This window comes from Trichechus manatus, unplaced genomic scaffold (genome assembly GCF_000243295.1).
Source record: "Trichechus manatus latirostris isolate Lorelei unplaced genomic scaffold, TriManLat1.0 scaffold00016, whole genome shotgun sequence".
NCBI lineage: Eukaryota > Metazoa > Chordata > Mammalia > Sirenia > Trichechidae > Trichechus > Trichechus manatus.
The window spans coordinates 26,021,972-26,049,366 of NW_004443952.1; the positions used below are offsets into that span (position 1 = coordinate 26,021,972).

The window sequence follows — 27,395 nt, forward strand, 5'->3', positions numbered from 1 at the left end:
TGGCCCCAATACTGTTATCCATCCTCATTACCATCTGGCCAAGGGAACCCTGCAAATGGGCCTTCTAGGCTACCTCCCTCCATAGGGACTTGTCTGCACCCATGGAAGGGTTGGCCCAGGTGGTCTGGGGAAATCCTGGCAGCCCAGTGCTGTGTCCCTTCCCTCCTTTCCTGGGTGGAGGTGTGGACAAGGTCACTGGGACAGTTAGGGGGAGTAATTAATACTGAGCACAGGGAGAAGGTGCCAGCACAGGGATATGTGGCCCCTCACTCTCAGTAGCCAAGCCAGATGGGCTTGGGAGGGGCTCTCAGGCTCTTAGTCTGGGGGTTATGAGGGTCCCTGAGGCCATCAGCATGCACAGGGCCTCAGTTTTGGCTGCTTCCAGGGGTTGGACTTGGAGTTGGGGTCAAGGTCACATAGGCCAGAGGCACGAGGCCAGTGTCAGGGCCACGGCTACAGCGCAACCAGTCTCCTCCGGCTGGCCCCAGTACACATAGGATATCTCCCTTGTGGAAGCTCAACTGTCCAGGGCCTGTGGCCAGATGGTGGCACAGTGCCTGCACCTCGCTGGGAAAATAACAAATGGAGGTCAGAGAAACCCTATCTAAAGCCATATCCAGCCCCCCCCCATGCCGCCATATCCCAGGGCTCACCACGGAGGCTTGGAGGGCAGGGCTGCAGAGTGTGGTTCCTGCAGGCTCTCCTTGGGCTCTGGCTCCCGGCGGGCACCCATTGTCTGCACCACTAGTTGGAACATGGACTTGTCCAGGCTCAGCCAGTCTGAGGGCAGCCTAGGGAAGAGCAGCCAGGTCTCTGGCTCTGTCCATGCCCTGGCCTAAATCAGGCTCCTCCACCCCCTCCATCTATTCCATGGGCTAACGCTCACCTGTTTGCAGGTCGGGCCTCCCGCTGAGCTTTTCGGGAACCAAAGAGGTGTCCCCACTTGATGCCCCCAGGTGAAGGCTCTGAGGCTCCTTCCTCATTTTCTGCTGTGGGGGCAGTGGGCCCCTCCCTCTCCCGACTGCGCCTCAGCTCAGCCAGCACAGAGTCAGGGGGGCTCCCCATCCAGAAGGGCCAACCCCTGTCCCGGCCAAGGGCCTCCTCAGGGGCAGGGCAGGCCTCAGCTCCCTCCACGACTCCCTCTCGGGGGGGTGGAGCCTGGAGAGGCCCCCGGCCTCCTGCCCCTTTCTTTTTCTCACTGCTGCTGCTGCTGCTGCTGCTGCCACTGCTGCTGTTGCTGCCACCACGAGGGAACCTAGAACCTTCAGTGGAGCCATCGATGTAGACCTGGGAACTCTGCATCAGCTGGTACCACCAGCCAGCCTGCCCACCTCGGGCCCACCTGCCGTGCCCTGAGGCCCCAGCTGCCTCTGCCACTTCTTCTGTCTCCTCCTCCTCTTCTCCACCTTCTGGGGCACCCACGCCCTTTACCCGCTCCCCATGGGCTGTTCTGTCCATATCTCCAGGGCCCTCCTGGCCCCGGGCCCGGGCCAGCTGTAGTGTTGAGTGGGCGGACAGCAGAAGGTCCTGGGACACCCGCAGCAGTTCCTTGTTCTGCCGCTGCTGCTGCCCACTTTGCAGCAGCCGGTGCTGGAACAGCAAGTCGAGGCTGAAGGGCAGCAGGGCCAGGGGCTGCAGCAGCAGCAGCAGCTCCTCAAAGAGGCCAGGGCACACAGTATGAGCTGCACTCAGGAAGCCCCATGGCTGATAGTGGGTCTGGATGATATCTAGGGGAGAAAGAGAGAGGGACTGATTCACACAGACCAGCACAGTCTGGCCTGGGTGTTCGACCCTGACAGGCATTCTGGGCAGAGCCACTGCACACTGCTGCACAGGCTGTGTACTATGTAACTTAATGTGCACTAGAATGAAAATGATGCCTCCTGAAGTTGTGTAGTGCGTGAACTCCACAACCATAAGTGGCAGCCCTGAGCTCAGAGGAACTGACTTCCAGATTGCCAGAGTATCCTGTTGACTCCAAGGCTCTAACTCAAGCAGGAGCCGGGGAAGGATTTGGGTAGAAGCCCAAAGCTTTGAGGACGAAGCTTGTGTGGTCCCCTCCCTGCCACCTCTAGCATCTGAAAAGAGAGCTATGCCTCCCCCTCTTTTGAACCTCCAAAGTTTGGACTAAACAGAGTTTGCAAAATAGGGCAGGGTTCTGCGCATTACCTTCATGGTTATAGAGGTGATTAAACCAGAACTCCAGGGACCGGATGCTGTAGGGAGACAGGTGAGGAGAGTTGAGTCTTGTGTAGTGTGGATATAGCCAGATAATAAAGTACAAAGGAGACAGATGCAGGGGGTCAGACACAGGGCAGAGGTATAGATGAACACCTCCCTTTTACGGCAAGGATGCTGCATGCTTCATTTCATGTAATATAATTCTAGAAAGTCAATAGGGAGGTGGGTAGGGGGAGGTGGTGAACATGTGATTCACAGACCAAGTACTTCTTCCTAGAATGTAGCTGGCTTGCATAAGACCCAAGAAGTCAGGGCAGCTACTCAGTGAGAACACAGGGCAGCTCAGGGCCAAAGACAATGACCTGGGCCCATACTTGAGAAAGAAGAATACTACGATGTGGATCCCAAGGTGGATTTAGGGTCAAGCAGGATTTGGAAGCAGTACTGGAGTTGAGGATCAGAGTTTACAATATCCACAGAAACTGAGAAACCAGATTCATTTCCAAATAAGCCAGATTATGGGTTTGTAAAAGCAGAAGACCGTGTTGGTGATCAGTGCTGAAGGGCTGTGGGGGCAGTGGGAAATCAGTGATCTACTGAGAGTGCAGCTAGGTGGGGAGTAAGTGAGCCTGAGCTCTGGCCACAGACCCTGCAGATCTATCATTGCTGTCTCAGTCCAGGGAGGTGGTTCCCCAGAGGAGGTAGAGCCCAGGGTAGAGGGCTGGCTGTTTGTAGAAGATCTTGCTGATTCACACACTCACTTGAGCAGGCCGAGGATGAAGGCATTGAAGCGCATGGTATGACTGGTGAGCTCTGGGAACTGGCTGACTTTGTTGCAGAGGCCGTGTAGGACCTTGGTGGATGGGCCTGAGGGGAAGCCAGGGTTGGAGGTCACATGACCAATCTCTGGAACCCTAAAATTCAGCCCAGAATCCCCATCTTGTCATCCAGCACTCACCTAGCTGTGTGGAAGCCTCAACCACACTCCACGGCATGTTCTTACGCTGCCCGATGATGACGTCTAGCACAAAGGCCTTGAGCCCATCCTCTAGCACAGCCCGGACCGCAGGGCACAAGTACTTCAGAACCAGGTGGCCTACATTGGGGCTCACAGAACTGTTCCCAAGCTTTGCCTGTGGATGCAGATAGCGAAGTGCAAGAAATCATGTGAAGCCTGATTTTGGTCCTCTCTGACTCTGTTAGCCCTCATGGATCCCCTCTTGCCATCCCCATCACTAAGTACCCCACTCTGGGCTCCAAGTACAAGACAGCAAGGGAGGATGGTAGCACAGAACGGGTGAGGATCTGCAGGGTAGGACTCAGCTCTCCATATTTCTTGCCTACCTTCACCCCAGGATCCCGGCTTGTCCCAAAATGGGCAACAATGAGGTCCACAGCAGTGTTAACAGCTTTTACCAGTCCTACAAGCAAGAATTTGATGTCAGGTTTCCGAGCATGTCCCTAGCCAACTCAGCTGGGGCTGAAGCCTCACTGGGGAGGGGAAGGGTTTTCACACTTACTCTCTGTACCTGCACATGGGTCTCATCGAGACATCCAGACCCCCGTCCTTTGTCTAGTTTTCAAGCCCCTCCTGTCCTCATCTCCCAGCCTGGACCCACCTCAGTGATACCCTTGTCAAGACCCTCAACTTCCTCATTTCCTTGCCCTCTTATTCCAATCCTGGATCAATCCAACTACCAGTCTTCTCCACTGTGGGAAACCAGGCCACTAACTGCTGCTGGAGAAAATTCAGGGTCACTCACACCAGTGCAGACAAGGGCAAGTCTTTGATATGTGCCTTGTCAGCATCCTCTCTTATGCCCTCAGTTGCCATGCCAAACCTTTACTCCTCCTCTCAAGCCCGTGGTTCTACCACCTCCCTCCTCATTCTTCATAGATTATTTTACCTTTTCCTTTACACAGAGAACAGAGGCTACCCATCAAGAATTCCTTCAATTTCCCTATCTGTCCTAAAAACATATGTATGTTATATCCATCCTCCTCCCCTCCTTCCTTCCTGCCTTCTCTCACTTTCTTCTCATCTTGGAGGAAGATGGGTGTTCCTTTTCCTGCCCAAAGTTCTTCCCTGTCTCTAAGCTTTGGAGTTCCCTTCTGCCTCTGCAAGGAACTTCAGCTTCATCTTCTGACCTTTCATGGGCTCCTTCCCTTTAGCCACAATTATGCTCAATTCTTTTGCCATTATCTCACTGAAACTACTCCTTCTTAGTTCAACGGTAGCTTATTTGCTAAACAGAGTGGTTCCTTGTCAGTCCTCATTTTACCAGACGTTATCATCACATTTACCCAAGTCACTAGGTCCTCTAGCACCTTATTAGAGCACTTAGGCATTTATTTGATACAAAGCAGTCTCTCTTATTATATTTAGCTCACTGACAGAGAGGTAAGGAGAACGGATTGAGACCTGATTCTTAAGCATCTGATAAATGACCCTTGCTCATTATACATACAATACTCAGTAGAAAGATTTCTACCTTTTACCTCAATGTCTAAACTCTTCAACTCCTTCCCAACACCTTGTAGGGCTAGATAGTAAGGCCACTGGTGCGAACAGGTAGTGAGAGCAGAATCCCTGGCCTAAGCTGGGACTACATTCACCTTTTTTCTGAAGCAGGTCAATGGAAATGGCCTCTGAGTTACCATCTGGGGACAGACAAAACTCAGCTGGAGGTTTCTCAGTCAAGGAAAAGGGGTCTTGGAAGTCAGGGCAGGTCAGTGGTAATGGCTTCACTATTTGACCTGGAAAGGAGAGAAAAATCAATCTCGAGCAACTCTTTCCAAAAGTTCCAGTCAGTTCTGTGCCTCATACCCTCTGAGACAAGTTCCTTCAGGACCGACTGCCTCTCTAGCCCTTCCCAGCTGTGGCACAGCCTGCCCTGGGTGTACTGGGGACATTGCCCACATACCATTTAGCCGGCAGTTCAGATGGCTAGCAGCACTGAGGGAACCAGGGAACTCAAAGATGGGGTTCCTTCGGGCCAGCCGAGCCTCCTGTGACCTTCGGTCCAGGCTCCCTGCCAAACCAGGTGGCCCCAGTGGGTTCTTCCTCCTGTATTCCCGCCACTTGAGTGCTTGAGGGGACAGGTGGTTGGCTGGAAGCAGGACAGATTAGCAGAAGAGACAGACAAGAGTTAGAGGAGACAGCATATCATATTCACCCAATGGGCCCATATAAAACACTAGAGTTGCCAGTTCAGGGATATTATCCACAGATGCTGGGGGAAGAGATGTAAACACTTTGACCTCTTACCCCAGGCTAGAGTGTAAACCATTCAAATGAAAGATAGAAGTGGTTGAGGAGAGGGGTAGGGGATGAAACTCATACCATTACTGGGCCTGGAAGCCATGCTACCCTCACTACCTCCCCGGGCCAGGCTCTCTGCTCGGCTGAGGCTAGATCTCCAAGAGCCCAGAGGTGGCAAGCTTCCTGTTCCATGGAGTCGGTACTCAGCCAAGGTCAGTATCTTCTGATCCTCCTTCTGCGGCTGCTGGGAAGTAGCAGGTCGGGCAGCAGGAGGACAAGAGTGGCTCCATAGGGGTGGGCTTTCTGTGGCTATGGACTGCTCTGGGGGAGGGGAGCACGAAGTGGAGGCAGAAGAGTCAGTGCCAGGCCCAGAGGGACCAGCACTCCGGATGGGAGAGTAGCTGCCCAGGGGTGATGGCCGCGAGGTCTCTGGCTCAGGCCCAGCTTTCTTGGCACCTCTGTCAGTGGTTCGGGAAGTGGATGCCAGGGGCTCCCCTGAGGGAGCTGGGCCTGGGACTTGAGCAGTGGGGGCAGCCAGTGGGGCAGGCTGCGGTGCACGGCTGCAGCCCGAGAGGCTGTAGAGCTGGGAAAGGCTGTGGAGGGCTTGGGCCTTGGCCAACTGCTTGGGGAAGTGGTGCTGGAACACGAAGGGCTGGATGGGCAGTGTGGTAGGTCTCTGCTCCTTGCTGTAGCGAAGGACTGGTCGGCTCTCAACACCACCCCCTGTGGCAACAGGGATGGAGAAGGAATCAGACAGATAGACACTGAAACCCATGGGAAGCAAAGAGGCAGAGACAGGAAATGATGCCCACTGGGGAAAGGGAAAGAGAGGGGCAGAACCTACAAAGGACTGAATGGGGTAGGGGTATTCCAAGTATGTGGAATGTGACACTGCTCTCCCTCCTTCTTTTATAAAACTTTCCCTATTGTTTTTATGTAACTATACTGTCTTCCACCTCCTGGTTTTCAGCCCTTCTTCATTTTCTTGACTCCCAATGTAGGCGTATCTTAAGGGTCAATTCTTACATCTTATTTTACACTTTCTCCCTTGCGTAGCTGAAGTTCAGACTTCCATACAGTTGATTTCCAAACCCACAGCTCAGTCCTGACCTTCCTCTTGATCTCTAGATCATTCTGCTTTAGGCTTCTGCTTTCACTTAAATTTGCTATTTTAAACAGTTCATCCATAGTCTTTCTCATTTTTCCCGATGACTTCCATTTCTGTCAATGGTAGAATCACCATTTTCTTTGTTTCTAAGACCTAAAGACTTGGGGTCAGAGTCACAGAGTTTCAGTGCCAAGGACTTTTGCCCATCATCCTGTGGCTCCACTCAAGCCAGCACATTTTCACTCTTGAGCAAATATAACCATAGTAAACTATTTACTTGAAGCCAGCCTCAGCTTTCCTATTATCCCTACCTCTCACCCCTCAACCCTTTCATGACTCTGGCCCTTGAACCTCAAAATCCACATTTGCTCCCTGTGCACAGGGATGTGTTCCGCAAGATTAGCCCTCTCCTGTTCTTTCAGCTAATCTTCACATCACTGTCCCTCAAACTATGGGGCTCAGAGCCAAACACAAAACTCTAGGAGACTACTGCACCGTGGGGACTGGCTTTGTATATGCATTGTGTTTCTAATAAAACACTGTGCATAGTGTAAACATTCGAACGAACATGAGGTGGAGCTATATGCATTCACATGGCCCAAAACCCTGGGTGTGGCACCAATGGCTCAACTATGTGAGGCAAGAATCAGTATCCTTACTTGACTGATCAGGAAATTTGAAATTTAGAGAAATTAAATAGTTTGCCCAAGGTCACACAACCAGAAGTGGCAGAGCCTGAATCCTGTGTAACCCAGAGTGACTGTGGGGCCAATGTTCTTTTTACATTACACTACACATGAAATGATACCAGGCCAGGTCTCCCTACCCCTCATCTTCTTCCATTTACATCAGTGAGTATTAAGGGGATGAGGACTACAACTCTATTAGGGAGGTGTTTCAGAATCACTTCCAGGGGACATTTTCAAACTATACCCTCCTGCCATCCCCAGTCAGTGCACAAACAGCAACCATTATCATCTCTTGTCATTCTCCCTTGCTCACTATGCTCCAGCCATACTTCCTTCTGTCCTTAAACATTCAGGTATCAGCTCAAACGTCACCTCCTCAGTAAGAACTTCTCTGACCACCCCATCTAAAATGGTGTCCACCCCAGCCCCTCTGGCAAGTTACTCTCTATCCCATTACCCAGCTTTATTTTCTTTCTAGTTTTTTTTTTTTAACCAGCATAAATTATCTTACTTATGCGTTTATTCTCTATTTCTCCTCACAAGAGCTTCAGAAAGGCAGAGATTGTATATTGCTTTTTTTTTTTTTTTGCTGTATCCCCAGTGCTTAGAACAGAGACTTGTACCTAGTAGGTACTTGATAAAGGTACTTGTTAAATTCCCCCTGTCACCTCTGGTTCAGGCTAGTCTCACTGCATCCAGAATCAACTAGCTTCCTAAAATAAGTTTTATTTTGTCCCCTGTAACCCCCACTGTCCTCAGAATAAAGTCTAATCTTCTCAGTCAGGTAGGTGCCCACACCTGCCACAAATTAGGCTGCTCTCCCCTCAAACTTCTATACCTGCCATCCTCATTTACTCCATTTTCCCCACCCCACCCCAATCTTTCAGCACACTGCTTTTTCTACTGGGAATGTCTTCTTAACTGTCCACTTATTTAAATATCAGTCACTTTACAAGGCTGAGATGATCCTGGATTTTAGATTAGGTCCTCCCAACCACAGCTTTATTATATCCCCTATATATAAAATATGTCTGAATTAGACTATTTATTCCCATTCTTTTTAAAATCCTCCCTGCTAAATTCCCAGAATAGGGATTGAGGCAGAGGAATAAGATCAAGGAAGGGGGAGGGTCACTGTGGGGAATGGGTCTTAGTTCTGCTCTCAGGGAATATATAGAGAATAAGGTTTTTCACTTTTCTGTTTGACAGCCCTTAAGAAAACTAGACATAGAGACCACATTCACCTGAGGTTGCTCTGCTCTAGGTGGGATTGCTCCAGTCCCCCAGTTCCTTCTGAAAATGGCATGTCCAGAGCAGGACACTGTATTCTAGGTGAGCACTAACTGGTTCAGAGAAGTGGGGGACTATCAACTTCTCCCTTCTGGACTCTATGAATGAATCCAGTTATTTTAAATTTTTTGGAAGCCCTTCCAAACTACCGACTCATTCTGAGCTTGAAATCAATTAAATATCCCAAATCAACCCAAGTACAGCTCACATATCAAACTTCATGTTGGCCCCTTGCTTTATTAGTTTTGTTCCTTCCAGATTTGGTAAGATTCTTTTAAATCTTTATTCTGCCACCCAGGATCTCAAATAACCTTCTCAGCTTCTTATTGTCATTCCCAGATTGGATCAACCTAAGTGTCTTCTTTCTTCATTCAATTTTGATTAGGAAAAAATGTTGTACAGAATCAAGAGGAGACCCCTGAGGTAGGTCACTCGAGACTTAGGAAACCGAGCAGCATCTCAGTATGCAAAGTCTTGTCTGATAGAAAAAGCCTTTAAGGTTTCTCCCACTTCTGAGCAGGATTGTTCTTGCCTTCAGAATGCCAGCCACAGCATCCCTGAGCCTAGACATACCCACCAGACACTGCCATCTAAGGAACTGGGGTTCCAAGAGTTCTGGCCAATCCCTGCTATTTCTGACCCCACCTCTTCCCTAGAAGCTCCCTCCTCCTGCCTTAATGGGCGGCTTTTCTCTGTATGTTTAGGAGTGTGAAGTCTTCTGATGGACTGTGATTCCCTAAAGCTGGGATAATACCATTTATGGTTTTTTAAAACCCCTCTCCTTTGAAGAGCCAACAGATTCAACCTAAAGTAGCCTTGGGGGAATATGCTGCCCCGGCTTCTGCCCTCACTACTCCCAGATGTTGCTTTTAGGACTCTTCAGTCTTAGGTGATTTCTCTTCAGAATTCATTTCCTTGAACCTAACTCTTTTTTTTTAAAAAAAAGTTCTCTTTTAAGTTCCTGTAACTTCACTCTCTCCTGGTTTTCCTTCTACTTTTCTGGCTAATTCTTCTCAGTCTCCTTCAAGGGTCACTCTGCTTATCCCTTAAGTGATAGTATCCCTGGGGCTCTGTCCTTGGTCTTTTTATAACTCCACACATTTCTCCCTGGATGCTTTCATCCACTCATATGGCTTCAACTACCACTTTTATTCATATGACTCTCATATCTATATAGTGGTTTCCTGACCTCCAGTGAGATACCCCTTCCAACCCATCCTCCACCCAAACAGCTGAGCGAGCTTTCTAAAATGCAAATCAAAGCATGCCACTAAGCTCTTATAAACAAACAAAAACACCACTTCCCCAATTAAAATCCTTAAATAGTTCCATCCCCATCCCACTATGGCTATATCAAATTATTTACAGGTCCTGGGTAGCATCAGGCTATTCTGTGCTTTAGTGGTTTTGTATAGACTATTTTATGAGCCTTGAATGCTCTTTCCCAAGTCTCCACAAAGCATATTCCTAATCATCTTTCTAGGCCATACTTATATCTAAGCTGCGTTAGCAGTCCTTCCATGATATTTCAGTTTGATTTAGGTATTCCTACCAAAGTACTATATATCATCATTTCTGCATTTTTATTATCTGTTTCCTTTTCTGTTTCTGTCTTTAGTCTGAATTTCTTGAGGACAGAGAGTGTCCCTCTCATCTTTCTATCACCAGTACCCACTTAACATGTGGCCTGGTATAAAATATACTTAAAATTACTTACAAATTAATAAAATAAATAGAGAAAGAGCTGGCCTACAGAGGCTTCTTGAAGCTTAAAGGCCAAGTGTCAAGTCTCAGGCTCTTTGGAGAGTGGTAACAATCACTGATCAAAGAATGAACTTCATAGACACCCAGTGTGGTCTGCCTGTTGGATATATCCCTTGGCTGTCCTTGAAGCACTGCAGATTCATAAACGTCCAAAACTGAACTCATGACTTGTTTCTCTTCCAATAAATCTACTTCTGTGTTTACAGTTCCTATCCATGGTATTATCATCTTTACAGTCAATCAGGCTGAGAGTCATAATCTTCTGAGTACCTCCTTTCCCAACACACCATGTTCTGTTGATTTTATCTCCTCAGTGTATTTTTTATTCTCTAGCCTCTTCCCCTCATTTTAACTACAGGATATACTCTGGACTGGAAAGATGATAGCTCTAGACTGAGGAACCTTTAGTGGTACGGATGGGGTGGGTGGCAGGGACCTATCACTGAGGAGGCCATGCACAGATCCTGGTATTCTCCAGCCCCTAGGTTCCTTACCGTCAGCTCTAGCTCTTGCATCCCTCTGGGTATGGCTGTTGGCTGGGATCCCCGGATGAGCAGGCCCTGGATCCATCAGCTGAGCCAGAGGGTCTTGCCCAGTAGCTCTCAGGACAGCAGGTGGCATTTCGCTGGATTGGGGACCCTGGCAGACCTGAGTGGACCAGGGCTCTGGGCCAACTAGGTCCATGCTTGGCCCCAAGGGCATGGGTGGTAGGCTATGGCTACAGCGAGTACCCTTATCTGTTGGGCCCACCCTATCTTGCTGGGCTTCCTGGATGGGTGAGAACTCCTGGGAGGAGTCTCCAACGCTTAACCGAAGTGGGGGAGAACCAGAGCCTGCAGCTTTCTTCCGACCCTTGGCCAGCTCAGCAAAGGAGGTAACTCGCTTGGGTGGGGAGCTAGGCCCAGCCAGGGCTGCAGGGCCCTCACTCAGGCGCACTGGGCAACTCAACATGCGTTCTAGTGAGCCCAGGCGGACAGGAGGGCCGCGCTCGAGGCTGCGATCATAGCTGCGAGACCGCTGACGTCCAGTGCTAAGGTTGGGGGGTGAAGTATTAGTGTACACTTGTCCCTCCATCATAGTGGGGCCCACAGGAGCCACTGCTTCTGCTGAGGAACCCACAGCTTCTTGTTCTTCTGGCTGGATTTCTGGTTTCTGAAATAGGTAATACTCAGAGGGCTGGCTGGGGCCTGGGTCTGGGCCAGGACCTGGTGTAGGACTTATCTTTGTGTGTTCTTCTGAGCAGCTGGTAATGGAAGAGCCAGCTGGGCTTGGGGAAGACTGGGAGGACAGGTCACAGGTGACAAGTTTATAGTAATTCTGTGTGGCCACAACAAGACGGGCCTGGCTCTGAAAGCAGGCTGTGAGGTCAGCCACAGCTGGGCAGGGCTCACAGTGTGGGCGGTAGGAGTTGCAGTTGGCATCAAGCTCAGGAGATGAGGCATGAGGACAACCATAGCCCCTTTCCCTTCCTCCACTGTCAGGGTGGTGGGACTCACAAGACATCTTAGACTCAGCAGGAGAGGACTGTAGGTCCAGGTAGAAGGTGCCAGGGTCTGAGTGGCTACAGAAGGAAGAGTCGCTGCAGGACTGTGGGGCAGAGTTAAGATTGGCACGGGAGTTGCCATGCATTTTGTTGTAGAGGGTGCTGAAGGTGACTAGCACACCATCTGAGCTGTTGCAGGAGGAGTCACTCACATAGCCCATGGATTGGTCAGCCGCCTCAGACTGACTGGATGTGCTACTGCAGCGGCAGTGCTTGGGTCCTGAGCCTGAGAATCCAGGGTTCCTCGGGGATTCGTCTGAACTGAGCTTCCATTCCTGGTCAAACGAAAAGCCAGAGGTATCACTGGCTCCACCCCCACTGCCACCAGGTCCCCCACACTCATCCAGCTCCATGGTCTCTGCTTCCAGCTCTGGCCTGCAGCAGTGGCTGATGCCACAGTGCTGGGTATCCAAGGTTGTCACTGGCTCCTGTTCCTTCCCCTCCGCCACTCCAGCTCGACTGCGTGTTGTCCTCCATGGCCTGCCCACTCTAGGGCCAGGTGGTGGTAGCTGGAAGGAGGACAGATGGAAGGTAGGCTGGCCAGCTCCATGAAGGTGGAAGGACTGCTGGGTGGCACTGTTACCAATGCTGTCATCATATAGGTCACCAAGTCCTGGCTCACTCACACCCTCCTGCAGCAAGAAAGGATTGTGTCGCTTAGGGGCCCCAGAGCCTCGTCCATCCCGACCCCTACTCTTAGTGCTATCTGTAGACCTTGCCGATCCCCCTGGAGCAGTGTGCAGACTGTTGTACAGCAGGGAGTCAGCTTGTCCTAAGTCTTGATCAGGCTGGGTGATGCCCAGCTCAGATGGGCAGAAGGGGTTGGGTCTTGTGCTCCCACCACTTCCACTTGCCCCAACACAGCACTGCCTGTCTGGGACTTGACAGTGCACCAGGGGGATGTGGTGGACGATGAGGGTCTCTCCAGTCAGCTTTGGGGGACTATCCATTCTGGAAAGTTTGAACAAGGGCATCAACAGCACCAGACACTGCCCCCGGAGCCCAGTGGGGCAAAACACATTTCATCAGGAGAGCTTGGCACCTGGAGAGAGAGGGAAAGAAAGGGAATCTAGTGTCACCTCCCTGGAAGTCAGGGACAAGCCCTTCAGCATATAATTTTCACATGGAGAAGAGCCAAGAGGAGAAAAGGCTTAGTCAAGCTGGCACTCTGATAAGGTGGTAGCCCACCACGACTTTCTGCATTGCTCAGGTCCAGCTCTTGATCTCCCTCTTCATTTTAAGTTCACCGCTCATCAATCTGTGATAAAAGGCCAGGCCCCTTTTAATGCCACATATGAAGGTCTGAGGACCTCAAGGACAGCACTTTCCCTTCTCTTTCAAGGACCCCTGTCCTTACCAGTAAACAATGACTAGCTCTGAGTATAAGAAAACTACCAATAGTGACATCACTAAGAAATAACCTTCTAGGATGTCTGAAAGAGTGCTGGCTCTGAGGGGATACATAGAAATGTCTCAGACACAGCTACAGCACACAAGTTTACAGACTAAGGAAAAATCATGAGTAGTATATTATGTCCTCAAAGAAATAAGCTACAATTTTTCAAGAAAAGTTTTTTTAAATATACTATTATCACTTGACAAAGTGACTGCCATCTCTGACCCCCTTTCTCTTCCTCTGAGCCCCAGAATACTTGTCCCTCTCTGATTGGCTGTGGCTAAGTATTGTTACTATCTCCACTTACTGCACTAGAGCTTCTTGAATGCAGAGACAGAGCTGGGCATTAGGATGACTGCAAGTACAGCTGACGCCAACCTCAACCTACTCAATGGATGTGGGGTCTATTTTTATCTCTTTGGTATCACTCTAGCATAACATCACATAAAGTCTGACAAACACGAGGGGCATAACACATGCTTACTATTTATCTGGCTAAGGGTACAGACGTCCTGATGAGGCAGAGCCCCCACAGTGTTGCATTAAAAATCCTGTTTTCTTTGCTTAGCTTCCGCCTCCACAGTGTTGCATTAAAAATCCTGTTTCCTTTGCTGGGCTTCCTTCCCCCCAGCTTTGCATTTGAATCCTGCTTTTGCTTGGAGGTCACATGTAAACCCCATTGTGCCTGCATAGTGTGATGAAGAATGCTGGCTGATGTAACTTGCATGAACTCCCTACTTGTAAACCACTTTAAAAGAAATTTGTCTCCTCGCCCTTGGGGAGTAGTCTTGGCAGCAGCAGCTCCAACTGACTCCTTTTCCTTGTACAACCAAATAAAGGTGGCTTTCCTGTTCTCCCACCTTAGTCTCTTGTTTATTGGCCAATACGAGTCATGCCGAGCAAGAACCTGGGGTTTCCACCCGGTAACACTGAGGTAGCCAAATTCTGCCCAGTTTTAGCCTAGAGCCTTCACTACTGGGATCCTCTAGAAATAGTCTTCTCTTTCCAGTTTTACCTCTGATAGGCTAAAGTTCTCTCTTTTTTAAGGTCTCCTAGCCCCAAGGATACAGAGCTCATTTTAGCTTCTCTGGTCTCCGGTCTCTTGGCCAGACTGTGGCAGAATGGCCTCCTCAAGTTCTAGTCTCCTGTGCTTCTAAGCTCAGGTTCCAACAGTCTTTACTCTCTTAGACTCTCACATCTACTGATATCTCCTAATTAATTCATTTCTCTTCTTTCCCTTTTTATTCCTGTCATTTTCCTTTCACCCACCCTGAGCTTAAATTCCCTATTATCTTTCTCTTAACCATCATTTAAGTTGAGCCCTTGATATCCCAATTTCTTAAACTTTAACTCATTTAGAACATAGGATCATAGTTATTCACGCAGAGTATAGTAAAGAGCTAGGCAAATCACATATGCTCAAGGACATGGACAATACATAACAGAAAAAATTAAAATGGCTAATTAAATATATGTGTGAAGGACAAAGTATTAAAACAGAATTATTTATATTAAATTAAATTATATTAAAATTAAAAAGCAAATAGTTACAATTTTTCTTCCTCTTCCTTTCTGAGAGGAAGGCTCCTTTATTGGATTTCTAAGTCTTAGTGAATTGATTGGAGTAATGTATAGAGAAAGGCAGAAACTAGAGAGGCTGAACTGAATTACAAGATTAAGGGTTATAGAAGAAAACATAGGAGTAACTCTTCGTGATCTTGGATTAGGCAATGGTTTCTTAGATATGACACCAAAAGCACAGCAACAAAAGAAAAATTAGATAAATTAGACATCATCTAAATTAAAACCTTTTGTACTTCAAAGGATAACATCAAGAAAGTGAAAAGACAACCCCTATCATGGAAGAAAATATTTGCAAATCATATATCTGATACGGGACTTCTAACCAGAATATATAAATAACACAACTCAATAATAAAAAGACAAATAACCCAATTAAAAAATGGGCACAGGACTTGAACAGACACTTCTCCAAAGAAGATATACAAATGGCAATAAGCATAAGTATATGAGATGATGCTCAGTATTATTAGTCATCAGAAAAATGCAGACCAAAACCACATCGAGATCCTACTTCACACCCACAAGGATGGCTAGAATCAAAATGTCAGATAACAAGAAGTGTCGGTGAGGATATGGAGAAACTGGAGTTCTCATACATTGCTGGTGGGATTATAAAATGGTATAGCTACTCTGGAAAACAGTCTGGCAGTTCTTCAAAATGTTAAACATAGAGTTAACCATATGACCCAGCAATTCCACTCCTGGGCATATACCCAAGAGAAATGAAAACACATGTCCATACAAAAACTTGTATAGGAATGTTCACAGCAATATTTACAGTAGCCAAAAAGTGTAAGCAAACCAAATGTCCATCAATAAATGAATAAACAAAATGTATAATATCAATACTATGGAATATTATTCAGCAATAAAAAGTAATGAAGTAATGATACATGCTACAACATGACTAAACCTAAAAAAGATTATGCTAAGTGAAAGAAGCCAGTCACAAAAGGCTTTTTTGTATGGCATTGTATAGGTCAATTTATATGAAATGTCCAGAACAGGCAAATCCATAGAAACAGAAAGTAGATTAGTTGTTGTCAGGGGCTGGGAGGCTGGCGAGCTGGGGAGTTACTGCTCGTGGGTATGGGGTTTCTTTTGGGGGTGATAAAAATGTTCTGAAATCAGCCAATGTAATGGTTACACAACTCTGTGAACATAATACAATTATGGATGTGAACACTTTAAAAGGGTGAATTTTATGGTATGTGAATTATATCTCAATAAAAGTGTTATTAAAATTTTTTTTTTAAACAGGAAGAAGAAAGGATTATGGTTTATGGGAAGAGGGAAGGAGGGGTGAGGAAGAGACCTAGTTTTGAGCAGTGGAGAGAACTGGGTATTGGCAGAGACAAGGTGAGAAAGAGAAAAGACAGGAGCAGCTGCCTTTAAGTGTGGGATTCTGTGGAGAGAGATAAAGGAGTTTTAAGAAGTTTTGCTACAAGGTACATGAGATAATTTTCCCTTCACTCCTTCTTCCCATCTCTTCACTTCTTTAAACAAGAAAACTGTGGGCTCAAATATACACGCTACAAGGACAGCAGAAAGTGGAAAGTTGAGAACACCCTAAAATTCCAAAAATCAGATTATTGTTTTATTTTATTTATTGATCACCCAACAAAGTATCATTAAAAAATGTCGTGTTAATATGATTATTGATTTGGAAAGATGTTCACAAAAAGGGTCCAAGTAGGAGAGGATGTAATATCATCTAGCACCAATTTCAGGATTACCTATGGGTCATCACTTGATCTTCAGTGGATACTATTTTTTTCCCCTTTTGGATCACCATTTTGAAGAGGCATTCACAAATATACACATATAAGGATTTATGATTCTGATCTATGAAACCATTACTGGGACATAAATACACATATATGGAAAAATACAGTGACACGGACAGTCTAGAATGCTGATCCTCTAAACCAAGGATGAAGAACCAATGGATATGAGACGTGAAGAAGCAGCCTTAGGCTGAAGGGCACCAACAGTTGTATAACAACATTATGTTTTAGTTGTATTATAATGTTATGTTTATATAACTTGTCTCCCAGACTAGAATGGACTTCCTTGAGGTCAGAAACTGTGATAGAGTCAACTCTGAGTTCTTAGAGCCCATTACAGACAACCCCTATCTAGCCTCCACTTCCATAGAAGACAGTCCTTTGAACACAGTATGCACTCATTCATTTGTTGATCTCTATTTTACCCATTTTAAAAATTGGGTTGTTTGTCTTTTTATTATTGAGTTGTAGGAGTTCTTTATATATTCTGGATACAAGTCCTTTGTTAGACATATCTGTTGCAAATATTTTCTCCCTACCTGTGGCTTGCCTATTTGTTTTCTTAAAAGAGTTTTTAATGACTAGAGGACTTAAATTTTGATGAAGTCCAATTTATCAGTTTTTTTCTTTTCTGTATGAGAAATCTTTGCTTATCCCAAGATCATAAAGGAATTTTCCTATGTTTTCTAATAAAAGCTTTATAGCTTTAGCTTTTACATGTAGGCTATGTTGAATCCTACTTCAGGTGTAAAGCTCTTTCATGAATTGATTTCATTTCATTTTATATTTTTGTATCTCAGAAAAGGTCTTATTTCTACCTGATCTCCACACGACTAAGGGAAATGCTCGCTAATAGTTCTGCCACAGACAATTCCAATTCAGTCAACTAAAGGGAAGTTCTGCAGGCACTTCATGAAATTTTGTATTTATGCCTTGCTCCTGATACCTTCATATTTTTTACAAAGCATTTTTTATGTCTGTCATCTCATTGATCCTCACAGCAACTCACCAAAGCAGGCAGAACCATCTTAATTTAAAAAAATAAGAAAACTGGCACCTAGAAAAATGAAATGACTTGCCCAAGATCACTCAGTGAATAAATGACAGAGTTAAGATGGGACTCAGGAATCCTAATTTTTAATGTTTTTTCTTGACCAGTTAAGAATGGAATGAAAGTATATTGTACACATGACTTGATTTCAAACACCACACAGAACATTTAGTGAAAGCATAAAAATAAGCAAACAAAAAAAAAAACCCATTGCCATTGAGTCGATTCTGACTCATAGCCACCCTATAGGACAGAATAGAACTGTGCCATAGGGTTTCCAAGGAGCGGCTGGTGAATTCAAACCGTGGACCTTTTGGTCAGGAGCCATAGCTCTTAACCACTGTGCCATCAGGTTCCAGTGAAAGCACAGCTCAGACTTTCTCCTGGGAGTGACCTGTTCTATATCAAGACAAGATTAATGTTGTGGCCCATAAGCTCAAATAAAGGTGATAAGAAAACACTGAGGTAGAAGAGTTCATTTCAGACTATTTTGTACCATGATTAAACGGAGAGACGTGAGAGATGAAGATGAGGAAGAAATTGGGGATCCAGAAAAAGAAGAAAGTGGAAGAAAGCTCTTTCAGAGGATGGGCCCTCTAGCTATGCCTACCAGGCAGATTGTGGAATGGTGGGCTCAGTCATTATAAAGTTATGAAGTCTAGCTCTCCAAGAATGAGAGAAGGCTGTCTATGAGAGCCCTTTTCCTGGCCCTAGTCCCAAACGGATGTCGCTTGACCTATCATAATAACACCATTCATTAATGATCATTTATGGAGTACTTACACGCCAGAAGATTTACATATACCCCTTGCCAGTGAGTCCATTCTGACTCATAACGACCCTACAGGAGAGAACAGAACTGCCCCGTAGGGTTTCCAAGGCTGTAATCTTTACATTGCCTTGTCTTTCTCCCTCAGAGCCACTGGTGGGTTCAAACCTTCTACCTTTAGATTAGCAGCTGAGTGCTTAACCACTGCGCCACCTGCACTAGCAGGGCTCCTCGATCTACATATACTCCTTCTAATTCCACTATAAACCCTTAAAGTAGACTTAATCACCCCATTTTACATATGAGAAAACGAAGCTTAGAGGGTGTAAGTAGTTTGCCCACAATTATACAGCTGAGATGGGATTCAAAGCCAGATCTGCCCAATTTTAATTCTTTTCACTACAATAACTGCCTGCCAAAAGAAAACACTCAGGGCCACACCCTTTCCCTAAAGTCCCTGCATTTACCCTGCTACCAGAGCAGCTGCTTCCTATCTTTCCTGGGTAGGCCTACCCTCTAGCCTCCACTTACATAGTTTTTATCTACTCGCCTCTCTATTCTCTGAATCTACAGCCCCTATCATACTACTGTCCCCATGATCTAATAACACTCTTCAATCCTACCTCCTGCTCCAGTTCCCAGGCTCATTTTCCTGCTCTATTCACAGATCCCAAGCCCCCTTTCCCTGCTCTATTGTTCACATTCCTAGATGTTTCCTGGGAACTAACACTCTCACAACTTCCCAGGGTATTCCCCAACCACATATTTGCACAATGTGGAACTACATACTGCCTTCTATTATCATATTTTTGAATCTTCCACCAGGTTGGTTAGTGGAAATGGGAATTTAAGGAACTCTTTTACCCCGCTCAGCAATAGGGTAACTCTGGGCAGGTAAATGCTCTGAACTCAAGAAGAAAGGTTTTCCCCTGTCTTTGGTCATCAATGTCTTTCTGCCAGCCATAGAACCCCTTCTCTCTTTTTTGGCCTCCTAAACGAGGATGGAGCAATCTGACCTTGACCTGAGGATCTGATAAGGGACATCAAGAGGACTGATGACTTTTTTCCTGTCTGGGTCCTCTCTCAGACAGGACTCAAGGGAAGAGGTCAGTAGGGCAAATTCAGAAATATTAGTTTAAGCTTAGGTTTCTTTCTGCCAGTAATTTAAGTCTGTATAAGAAGACTAATTATAACAAGTCAGGTGCCCTAGACATTACGATGACTGTCCTCACTCCTGTATACTGTGGCACCTCTTGGTCAACATTCTTTCTTACTCTATCCTTTCCTGGACCCTTGTAGATCCTATAGCACCACAAGATATGATGTCTGCATCTATGTGCTTGTGTGGAGGGAAAGGATGCGCTTGATGCTTCCCAGCCCCTCCTCTTAAAAGCTGTGTGCATGGACCCCTGCATGTTCTCCATCATAAACTTGCAGCAGCTTTAGGACTGTCCTCTCCAACTAAGCCTTTGTCTCTTTATCTGACCCCTTCCAGGCTGACCCACACTATCTCAGCTTCATTAGAGATTCCCAGCAAGGATCTTTAAACCAAAACAAGAACAAGGGTTCTGGAGAAAGGAGGGAGGGACCTTTAGCTTCTTGATAAAAGCGCATGAAGCCCAAGCCTCTGCTTCTCACCATCTCTGCACCACAGCCCAATGTATGCATGGATAAGCATGTCTAATGCTCCCCCTCTCTCTTTCTGTCTCTGAAAGACAAAGCCAACCGTCATAAGCCAGGGCCCAAACGTTCTGACCGGTTATCCTGGCATCTCTGCCCTGCCCCTCCCCCCAGCTCCGCTGAGCCATACCTCTGTAAGGAGTCTTGAACTGTACCCAGAGGCTTCGGTTCCTTTTGCACTCCCACAAGCTCTACCTTGACAGTTCCAGCTGAGGCACTGTTCCACGAGACCACACAGGGAGAACTGGGCTGATTTCCTAAGATCTGATTTCTGCTAATACAATGGCATCGTTGCTGATGCAGGGAGGCTGCGCAATCCCAGCCCCAGTATCCTTGCCGCTGCCTCTGGTGCTGCGGTGACGTTGCTGCTAAAGGAAGGGGGAAGGGAAACGAGCAGGCATGCCCACAGTACAGCCACTCAGCCTCCCTCTCTGCCAGTCCCTGCAGGCCCTTTAGCCTAGGGAAGGGGGAGGGTAGAGAAAGGAGTCAGCCACAGACGGCAGTCAGTGCTGGAAGATGGAGAACTCTCAAAGCAGAGAGGGGAAAACAGGTAGCACTGGACCTAGATCCTCTCTTGCCTTTAAGAGTCTCAGGGAGACAGACTGGCCAGAGGCTTAGAGCTTCCTTCATTTCTTAGGTCCCTCCTTTTAGATCTTAGCCAGAAACCTCTGCCTCTTCTTCTCACCCGCTCTGAATGAGTCCCTGTTTTCCAGTTTTTTCCTCTTAATAGGATTCCAGACTAGCCTCACGGTGGAGCAGCCAACCTGGGAGGGCGTTCCTGAAGCCCTGAAGGGAGGCTGCAGGGGCCAGTCATAATTCTACCAGCAGTAACACCAAGCTCAGTCCTTGTGGATGCCTGACTAGACTCAGGGCTAGGCTTCCTAGGCTGTGCCTCCTCAGGGAGGCGGGTCTGTCTCAGAAAGAAGAGAGACTGGGCCATAGGCAGGCTCCTGTACACGAGGTGGTAGTGAGTCTTAGGACCACGCTGGCTGCAAGCCCCCTTCCTAACACAGGGTCCAAGTCCTAACACAGATCCAAGAAGTCTGAATCTTCAGAGGGTCTGCTAGCTGTAACTGTAGCAGAACCTGCCCCTCTCACATAAATCAAATATTGGTCAGTGCTGAATCGAGTCCAGGTGAAAGTGTGGGAAGGCAGAATCCCTTTAGCCAGACTGAGGGGTCAGGAAGTCTATCTTCCTAGGGAAGGGAAGGCTAAGGAAGGGAGTGGTTTCTCCCAGGCTGGAGAAAACTCTCAATCCTCCCGAAGGCCTACTGAGCCCTCTGCCTCTTCCTTACTCCACTCTTTCCAGGTTCTAGGCCAGCTCTGTTGTAACAACAGTGGAGAAGCCACAGCCAGAGCCAAAGCCAGTTGTACAGCAAGTAGCAGCACTGTCTCTGTCCACTTCATGGCACTGCTCCCTGATGTCACCCTTGTACACAGAGATGGTCTCAAGCTGGGCTTAGCCCCTGTCATGGACTGAACTGTGTCCCCCAAAAATACGTGTCAACTTGGCTAGTATTCTCAGTATTGTGTGATTGTCAACCATTTTGTCATCTGATGTGATTTTCCTATGGGTTGTAAATCCTACCTCTATGATGTTCATGAGGCAGGATTAGAGGCAGTTACATTAGTGAGGCAGGACTCAATCTACAAGATTAGATTGTGTCTTAAGTCAATCTAGTTTAAGATATAAAAGAGAGAAGCGAGTAGAGAGACAGCAGGACCTCATAACACCCAGAAAGCAGCACCAGGAGCGGAGCATGTCCTTTGGACCCAGGGTCCCAGCACTGAGAAGCTCCTAGATCAGGGGAAGATTGATGACAAGGACCTTCACCCAGAGCCGGCAGAGAGAGAGCCTCCCCCTGGAGCTGGCACCTGAATTCACACTTCTACCCTCCTAGACTGTGAGAGAATAAATTTCTCTTTGTTAAAGTTATCCATTTGTGGTATTTCTCTTATAGCAGCACTAGATAACTAAGACAGCCCCCAAATACTAACACTGCCTGAGGCTCCTCCCAATGTTAACTAGTATATGGACTCTACAGTCCAGCCGTTGGATTTCAGGCCCCTAGAAAGAAGCCCTGTGGAAAACACTGGCCAGGACCACAGCAGCTTTCTCTCAGGATCTGGAGGAGATGTAGTTCCTTTCCCCTTACTGCTTCTTCCATTCCCTGTGAGACCCATGTGCCCACTGATGCCATGATGAGATGAGTTTAATTGTGGAGAGGGCAGAAGTGGGTAAAGACCTCAAAGCCCTATCTCCAACACTGACTTGTTGGAGGGACCATGACCTCTTGACCTTACAAAGCAGGAAACAATGAGGAAGGGAAGGAGGGAGGAAGGCTGTTCATAAAACTAACCAACACCAGTAGAAGTCCTTTCAGGGGAAGTGAAACGAACAGAGATGGTATCACTGTACATCCCTCTCCCCTAGCTAATCCAGACCACAAAAGCAGTTGGATAAGCAGCTGCAGGTTAGGGCAAAGTCATTCTCCATGACCAAGTACATGGAATTCTAGCTTCTTATTGTGAGAGCTCTGGGGACTTCGTCTCTGAAATTTCTGTGAGGCTAAGTCATGCACTGCACTGGAGAGCTAGTACTTAGGAAATGTTTCCAGTTGCCTATGGAAGGCAGCCACTCTCATACTTTTAGTGCTTAGCTTACTTCATCACATCTGTCTTAGGCTGGGTTCTCTAGAAAAGCAAAACCAGTGAAATATAGATATGTGTGTATACACACACACACACACACATAAATATATATATATGCATATATATTTATCTCAAGGAAATGGCTCATGTGTTAGTAGAGGCAGGCAAGTCCCAAGTCCGTGGGTCAGGTGTCAGGTTGGAGGCTTCTCCTGACTCATGTAGCTACAGGGGCTGACGAACCCAAGATCAGCAGGTCAGACGGTAGGCCACTGGTTCACAGGATGCAGAGGCTGACAAATCCCAAGACTGGCAGGTAAGACGGCAGGCTGCTGGTATACAGGCTGCAGAGGCTGACAAATCTGTAAATCAGCAGGCAATATGGCAGGCAGCTGGCTCAAGTTCTAAGAACTGGAGGTCAGATGATGATGAGCCAGATGCAAGATGCAGAGCAAGCAAGTGGGCTTTGCCAGAACGTCCATATATATATTGGATGCAGGCCACACCCCAAAGAAACTCCCCTTACAACTGATAGGCTGATCACAACAGATCACATCATGGAGGATGACTACATCATTACATAACTGCCAAACGAGTGAGAATCATAGCCCAGCCAAGCTGACACACAATACCTTAACCATTACAACATCACAGACCACACTGTCACCTACTTCCCAACCACTATGGCCAAAGACCTATATGGATTTTGATGAAAGATCAAATTATTTTATGGCCAGAAACAAAATACAAACACTGACACATTATAAGCCTCAAATGCCTCCTAACTAGTCTCTCCACCTGCAATTTACCTTACATCACTACCAGATTCATCTCCCTAAAGCCCCATCTTTCTTCATCATGTGACTCCTTGTGCTCCTTTTAGAGGTCTCCCTTTACCCACAGAATCAAGTTCGAACTACTCATTTTGGCTTTCAAGACCCTCCCATTTGGCTGTCTACCCCCTCACCAACCAACTTTACTTTCCAGAATCCATCATGCAGTCCTTCAAACTTGTTTCATCGGCTCATTTCCACTCTGCTGCCTTTGTTCATTCAGATTCTCCTGTCTGTTACACTCGGTCATTCTCAGAGTTATCCCAAACCTGTAAAGTCCAAATCAACTCTTCCATCAAGTCTTCCTTGATCATCCCAGAGCCAGAAATGATCTCTCTGTCCTCTGAACCAGTGATTCTAGGTTGTTGATCTTATGAACAAGAAAAATATCCCACAAAAACTGGGGGATCAACATAGAATTTCCAACTTCTTATATTGCCAAGTAGCACCATTAAAAGAAAAAAATAAAACCTGACATCATCTACCATCATCATTTTATAAAAGGAAGCATTCTGTCATTATTGTTCTCATTTCATTGCCTACTGATCAGAAACTAGCATTAGTCCATGAGAGGTTTTGATTAAGTAAATCATGTCACTTAACATAGTTAGTATTTTCTTTGCATAGACCTAAATGTTTTTTCTAGACTGCAAAGTCCAAGCTATATTCACCTTTGTACCCCCAATACCCAGGATATAAAACAGTACCATTTTAATTTTGTGTTTTCCATAAGACAAAGGACAATGCTTGGCTTATGCGTGTGGGCTGCTGTTGAGCTGATTCCGACTCATGGTGATTCCATGAATGTCAGAGTAGAACTGTGCTCTGTAGGGTTTTCAATGGCTGATTTTTCAGAAGTAGACCACCAGGTCTTTCTTCTGAGGCACCTCTTGGTGGACTTGAATCCCCAGTCTTTTGGTTAGCAGCCGAAAATGTTAACCATTGCACCACCCAGGGACACCTTTGGCATATAGAAGGTGTTTAATCAAAGTCTTGTTGAACTAAAGTAGGCTACAAAGAGATGTTCCTTGAGTGTAAGTAACTGACTCAATAGTCTGGGAAGAGAAGATCCCTGTTGCTCATGTGAGAAAAAGTTTTTATTAAAAAAGAGCTTAGAAAACAAAGGAGTAACTCTTCATGACCTTGGGTTAGGCAAAGCCTTCTTAGATATGCCACTAAAAGTATAAGCAGCAAAAGAAAATGTTAATAATTTGGGTTTATCAAAATTAAAAACATTAGTGCTTCAAAGGATATCATCAGAATAGTGAAAAGACAACCCACAGAATAGAAGAAAATATTTGAAAATCATGTATCTGATAAGGGAATTCTATCCACAATATATAAAGAACTCTTACAATTTCACAATAAAAAGACAGATAACCCATTAAAAAATGGGCAAAGACTATGAATAGACATTTCTTCAAAGAAGACATTTAAATGGCCAACAAGCACATGAAAAGGTACTCAACAATATTAGTCATTAGGTAAATGCAAGTCAAAACCACAATGAGATACCACTTCACACTCACTAAATTCGTTGCCATTGAGTCCATTCTGACTCAGGGTGATCCCAGAGGATAGAGTAGAACTGCCCCATAGGGTTTCCAAGGCTGTAAATCTTTACGGAAGCAGACTGCTACATCATTCTCCCATGGAACGGCTGGTGGGTTCAAACCTCCGACCTTTTGGTTAGCAGCCGAGAGCTTAACCACTGGGCCACCAGGGCTCCTTACACACTCACTAGAAGGAATATAATAAAAAATATGTCAGACGATAATTACTGTTGACAAAGATGAGGAGAAATTAGAACTCTCATATATTGCTGATGGACATGTAAAATGGTGCAGCCGCTTTGGAAAACAGTCTGGCAGTTCTTTTAGGCGTATACCCAAGAGAACTGAAGACTTCTGTTCACCAAAAACTTGTACACAAATGTTCACAGCAGCATTATTCATAATAGCCAAAAAGTGGAAACAACCCAAATGTCCATCAGCTGATGAATGGATAAATAAAATGTGGTATATCCAGACAATGAAATAGTGTTGGGCAATAAAGAAGTACTGAATTGGGCAATGAAGTACTGATACATGCTACGATATGGATGGATCTTGAAAATATTATGCTAAGTTAAAGAAACCAGACACAAAAGGCCACATATTGTATGATTCCATTTGTACAAAATGTTCAGAATAGGCAAATCTATAGACACAGAAAGTAGACTAGTGCTTGCCAGAGGCCAGAGGGGAGGGGATTAGGGAGTTAATGAGTATGGGGAGTTTCTTTTTAGGGTGATGAAAAAATTCTAAAATTAGATTGTGGTGATAGATGCACAACTCTGTGAATATACTAAAAACAATTGAATTGTACACTTTAAACAGGTGAACTGTATGGTATGTGAATTATATCCCAAAAAAGCTATTAAAAAAAGGAGAGAAAGAAGCTTGAATGGTGTTGCTCAGCTCCACAGAGGCAGAAGTCTTTGAATGCCCTGTAACTGGGTGAGGTGGAAGGTCTCAGGTGTATTAGAAAGCATAAGACAGCACTGGCATGTCAATCCAATGACCTCAGAAATCCTCTCTTTTTCCGCCTTGTCAACACCAAAATTCTTAAAAAAATGGACTATGTCAACTTTCTCTATGTTTTCCTTAATCATTTCTTAGCCAACAGAAATTTGCTTTCTCCCTTAATCACTATTCTTAAGTTATTATCTTTAGGTCATCAATAACCTTTCTCTGTCCTTACAATATTTGAACTGTCTGAAGCAGTTATAATATTTTAACTTATAATATTTGAATTATCTGACACTATTAGCCATCCTCTCCTACTTGAAACCCTTTTCTTCCTTTGGCTTCTACAATACCAGTCCTCATAGTTCTACTTCTTAGATCATTCTTTCTTCATTGTTTGATAAAACAATACCTGGCCCATATTTAAACACAGATTTACAGCAAGGTTCAGATCTGAGTCTTTTCAGCCATTCCTGAGAAGTGATTAGCCCTTCCCATTATCTATGCTACTAATTTCCAAAGCTTAATTCTTCCTGAACTTCCAGAATCAAATATCCAATACTTCTTGTTATTACCTTAAATTCAACACATATAAAGTCAATTTCATTCTTCTATTCCAAATCAGCTCTTCCTTAGGACTACCAGCAAAACAAGCTTGAAAATGTAAGAGGCATCCAGATTGCTCTTTTTCCCTCCTCACATTGAGCCAATCACCAAATCATGCTGAATTTTCCTTCCAATGTTTTAGGTTGATCTCTCTAAAAATAACTTACTGTGCTTTTACTATGAGCCGATGGAGCCTTGGTGGCACAGTGGTTAAGCACTCGGCTGCTAATCAAAAGGTTAGCAGTTTAAACCCACCAGTCGCTTTGCAAGAGAAAGATGTGGCAGTCCGCTCCTGTAAAGATTACAACCTTGGAAACCCTATTGGGGGGGGTTCTACTCTGTACTATAGAGTCACTATGAGTTGGAATTGACTTGATGGCAATGGGTTTGGGTTTTGGGTTACTTATATGCCAAGCATTATGCTAAGTACTTTAGTTACGTTATCTCATTTAGTTCACATAACTATTCTCTAAACTAGGTATCCTTATTTTATAGATGAGAAATCTGAGGCTCAGTGATATTAAATAATCTATTCAAAGTAACACAGCCAGTAAGTATGCTGGGATTCAGATATAGGTGTATCGGATTCCAAAGTCAATGTTCTTAACTACTTGCTATATGGCCTCTGAATTATTATATAGTCTTTTCATTAGTTTCCTTGCTTTCATTACAGCTCTTTTCTCCCAGCTATCTTAT

The 27,395-nt window shown here is 45.7% G+C and overlaps 1 protein-coding gene across 1 annotated transcript; it reads right to left on the reverse strand.

Moving 5' to 3' along the window:
* Nucleotides 1-365: 365 nt before the first annotated feature.
* Nucleotides 366-12,995, reverse strand: RUSC2 (RUN and SH3 domain containing 2). Its single transcript, XM_012554394.1, has 11 exons — nucleotides 10,789-12,995; nucleotides 5,525-6,166; nucleotides 5,106-5,291; nucleotides 4,798-4,938; nucleotides 3,526-3,602; nucleotides 3,140-3,314; nucleotides 2,943-3,048; nucleotides 2,170-2,216; nucleotides 887-1,727; nucleotides 654-791; nucleotides 366-567 (listed from the first exon to the last, which is right to left on the reverse strand). Exons 1-11 carry the CDS (start codon nucleotides 12,809-12,811, stop codon nucleotides 366-368), a joined length of 4,578 nt encoding a protein of 1,525 aa, XP_012409848.1. The 5' UTR covers nucleotides 12,812-12,995.
* Between the last annotated feature and the right edge of the window lie 14,400 nt (nucleotides 12,996-27,395).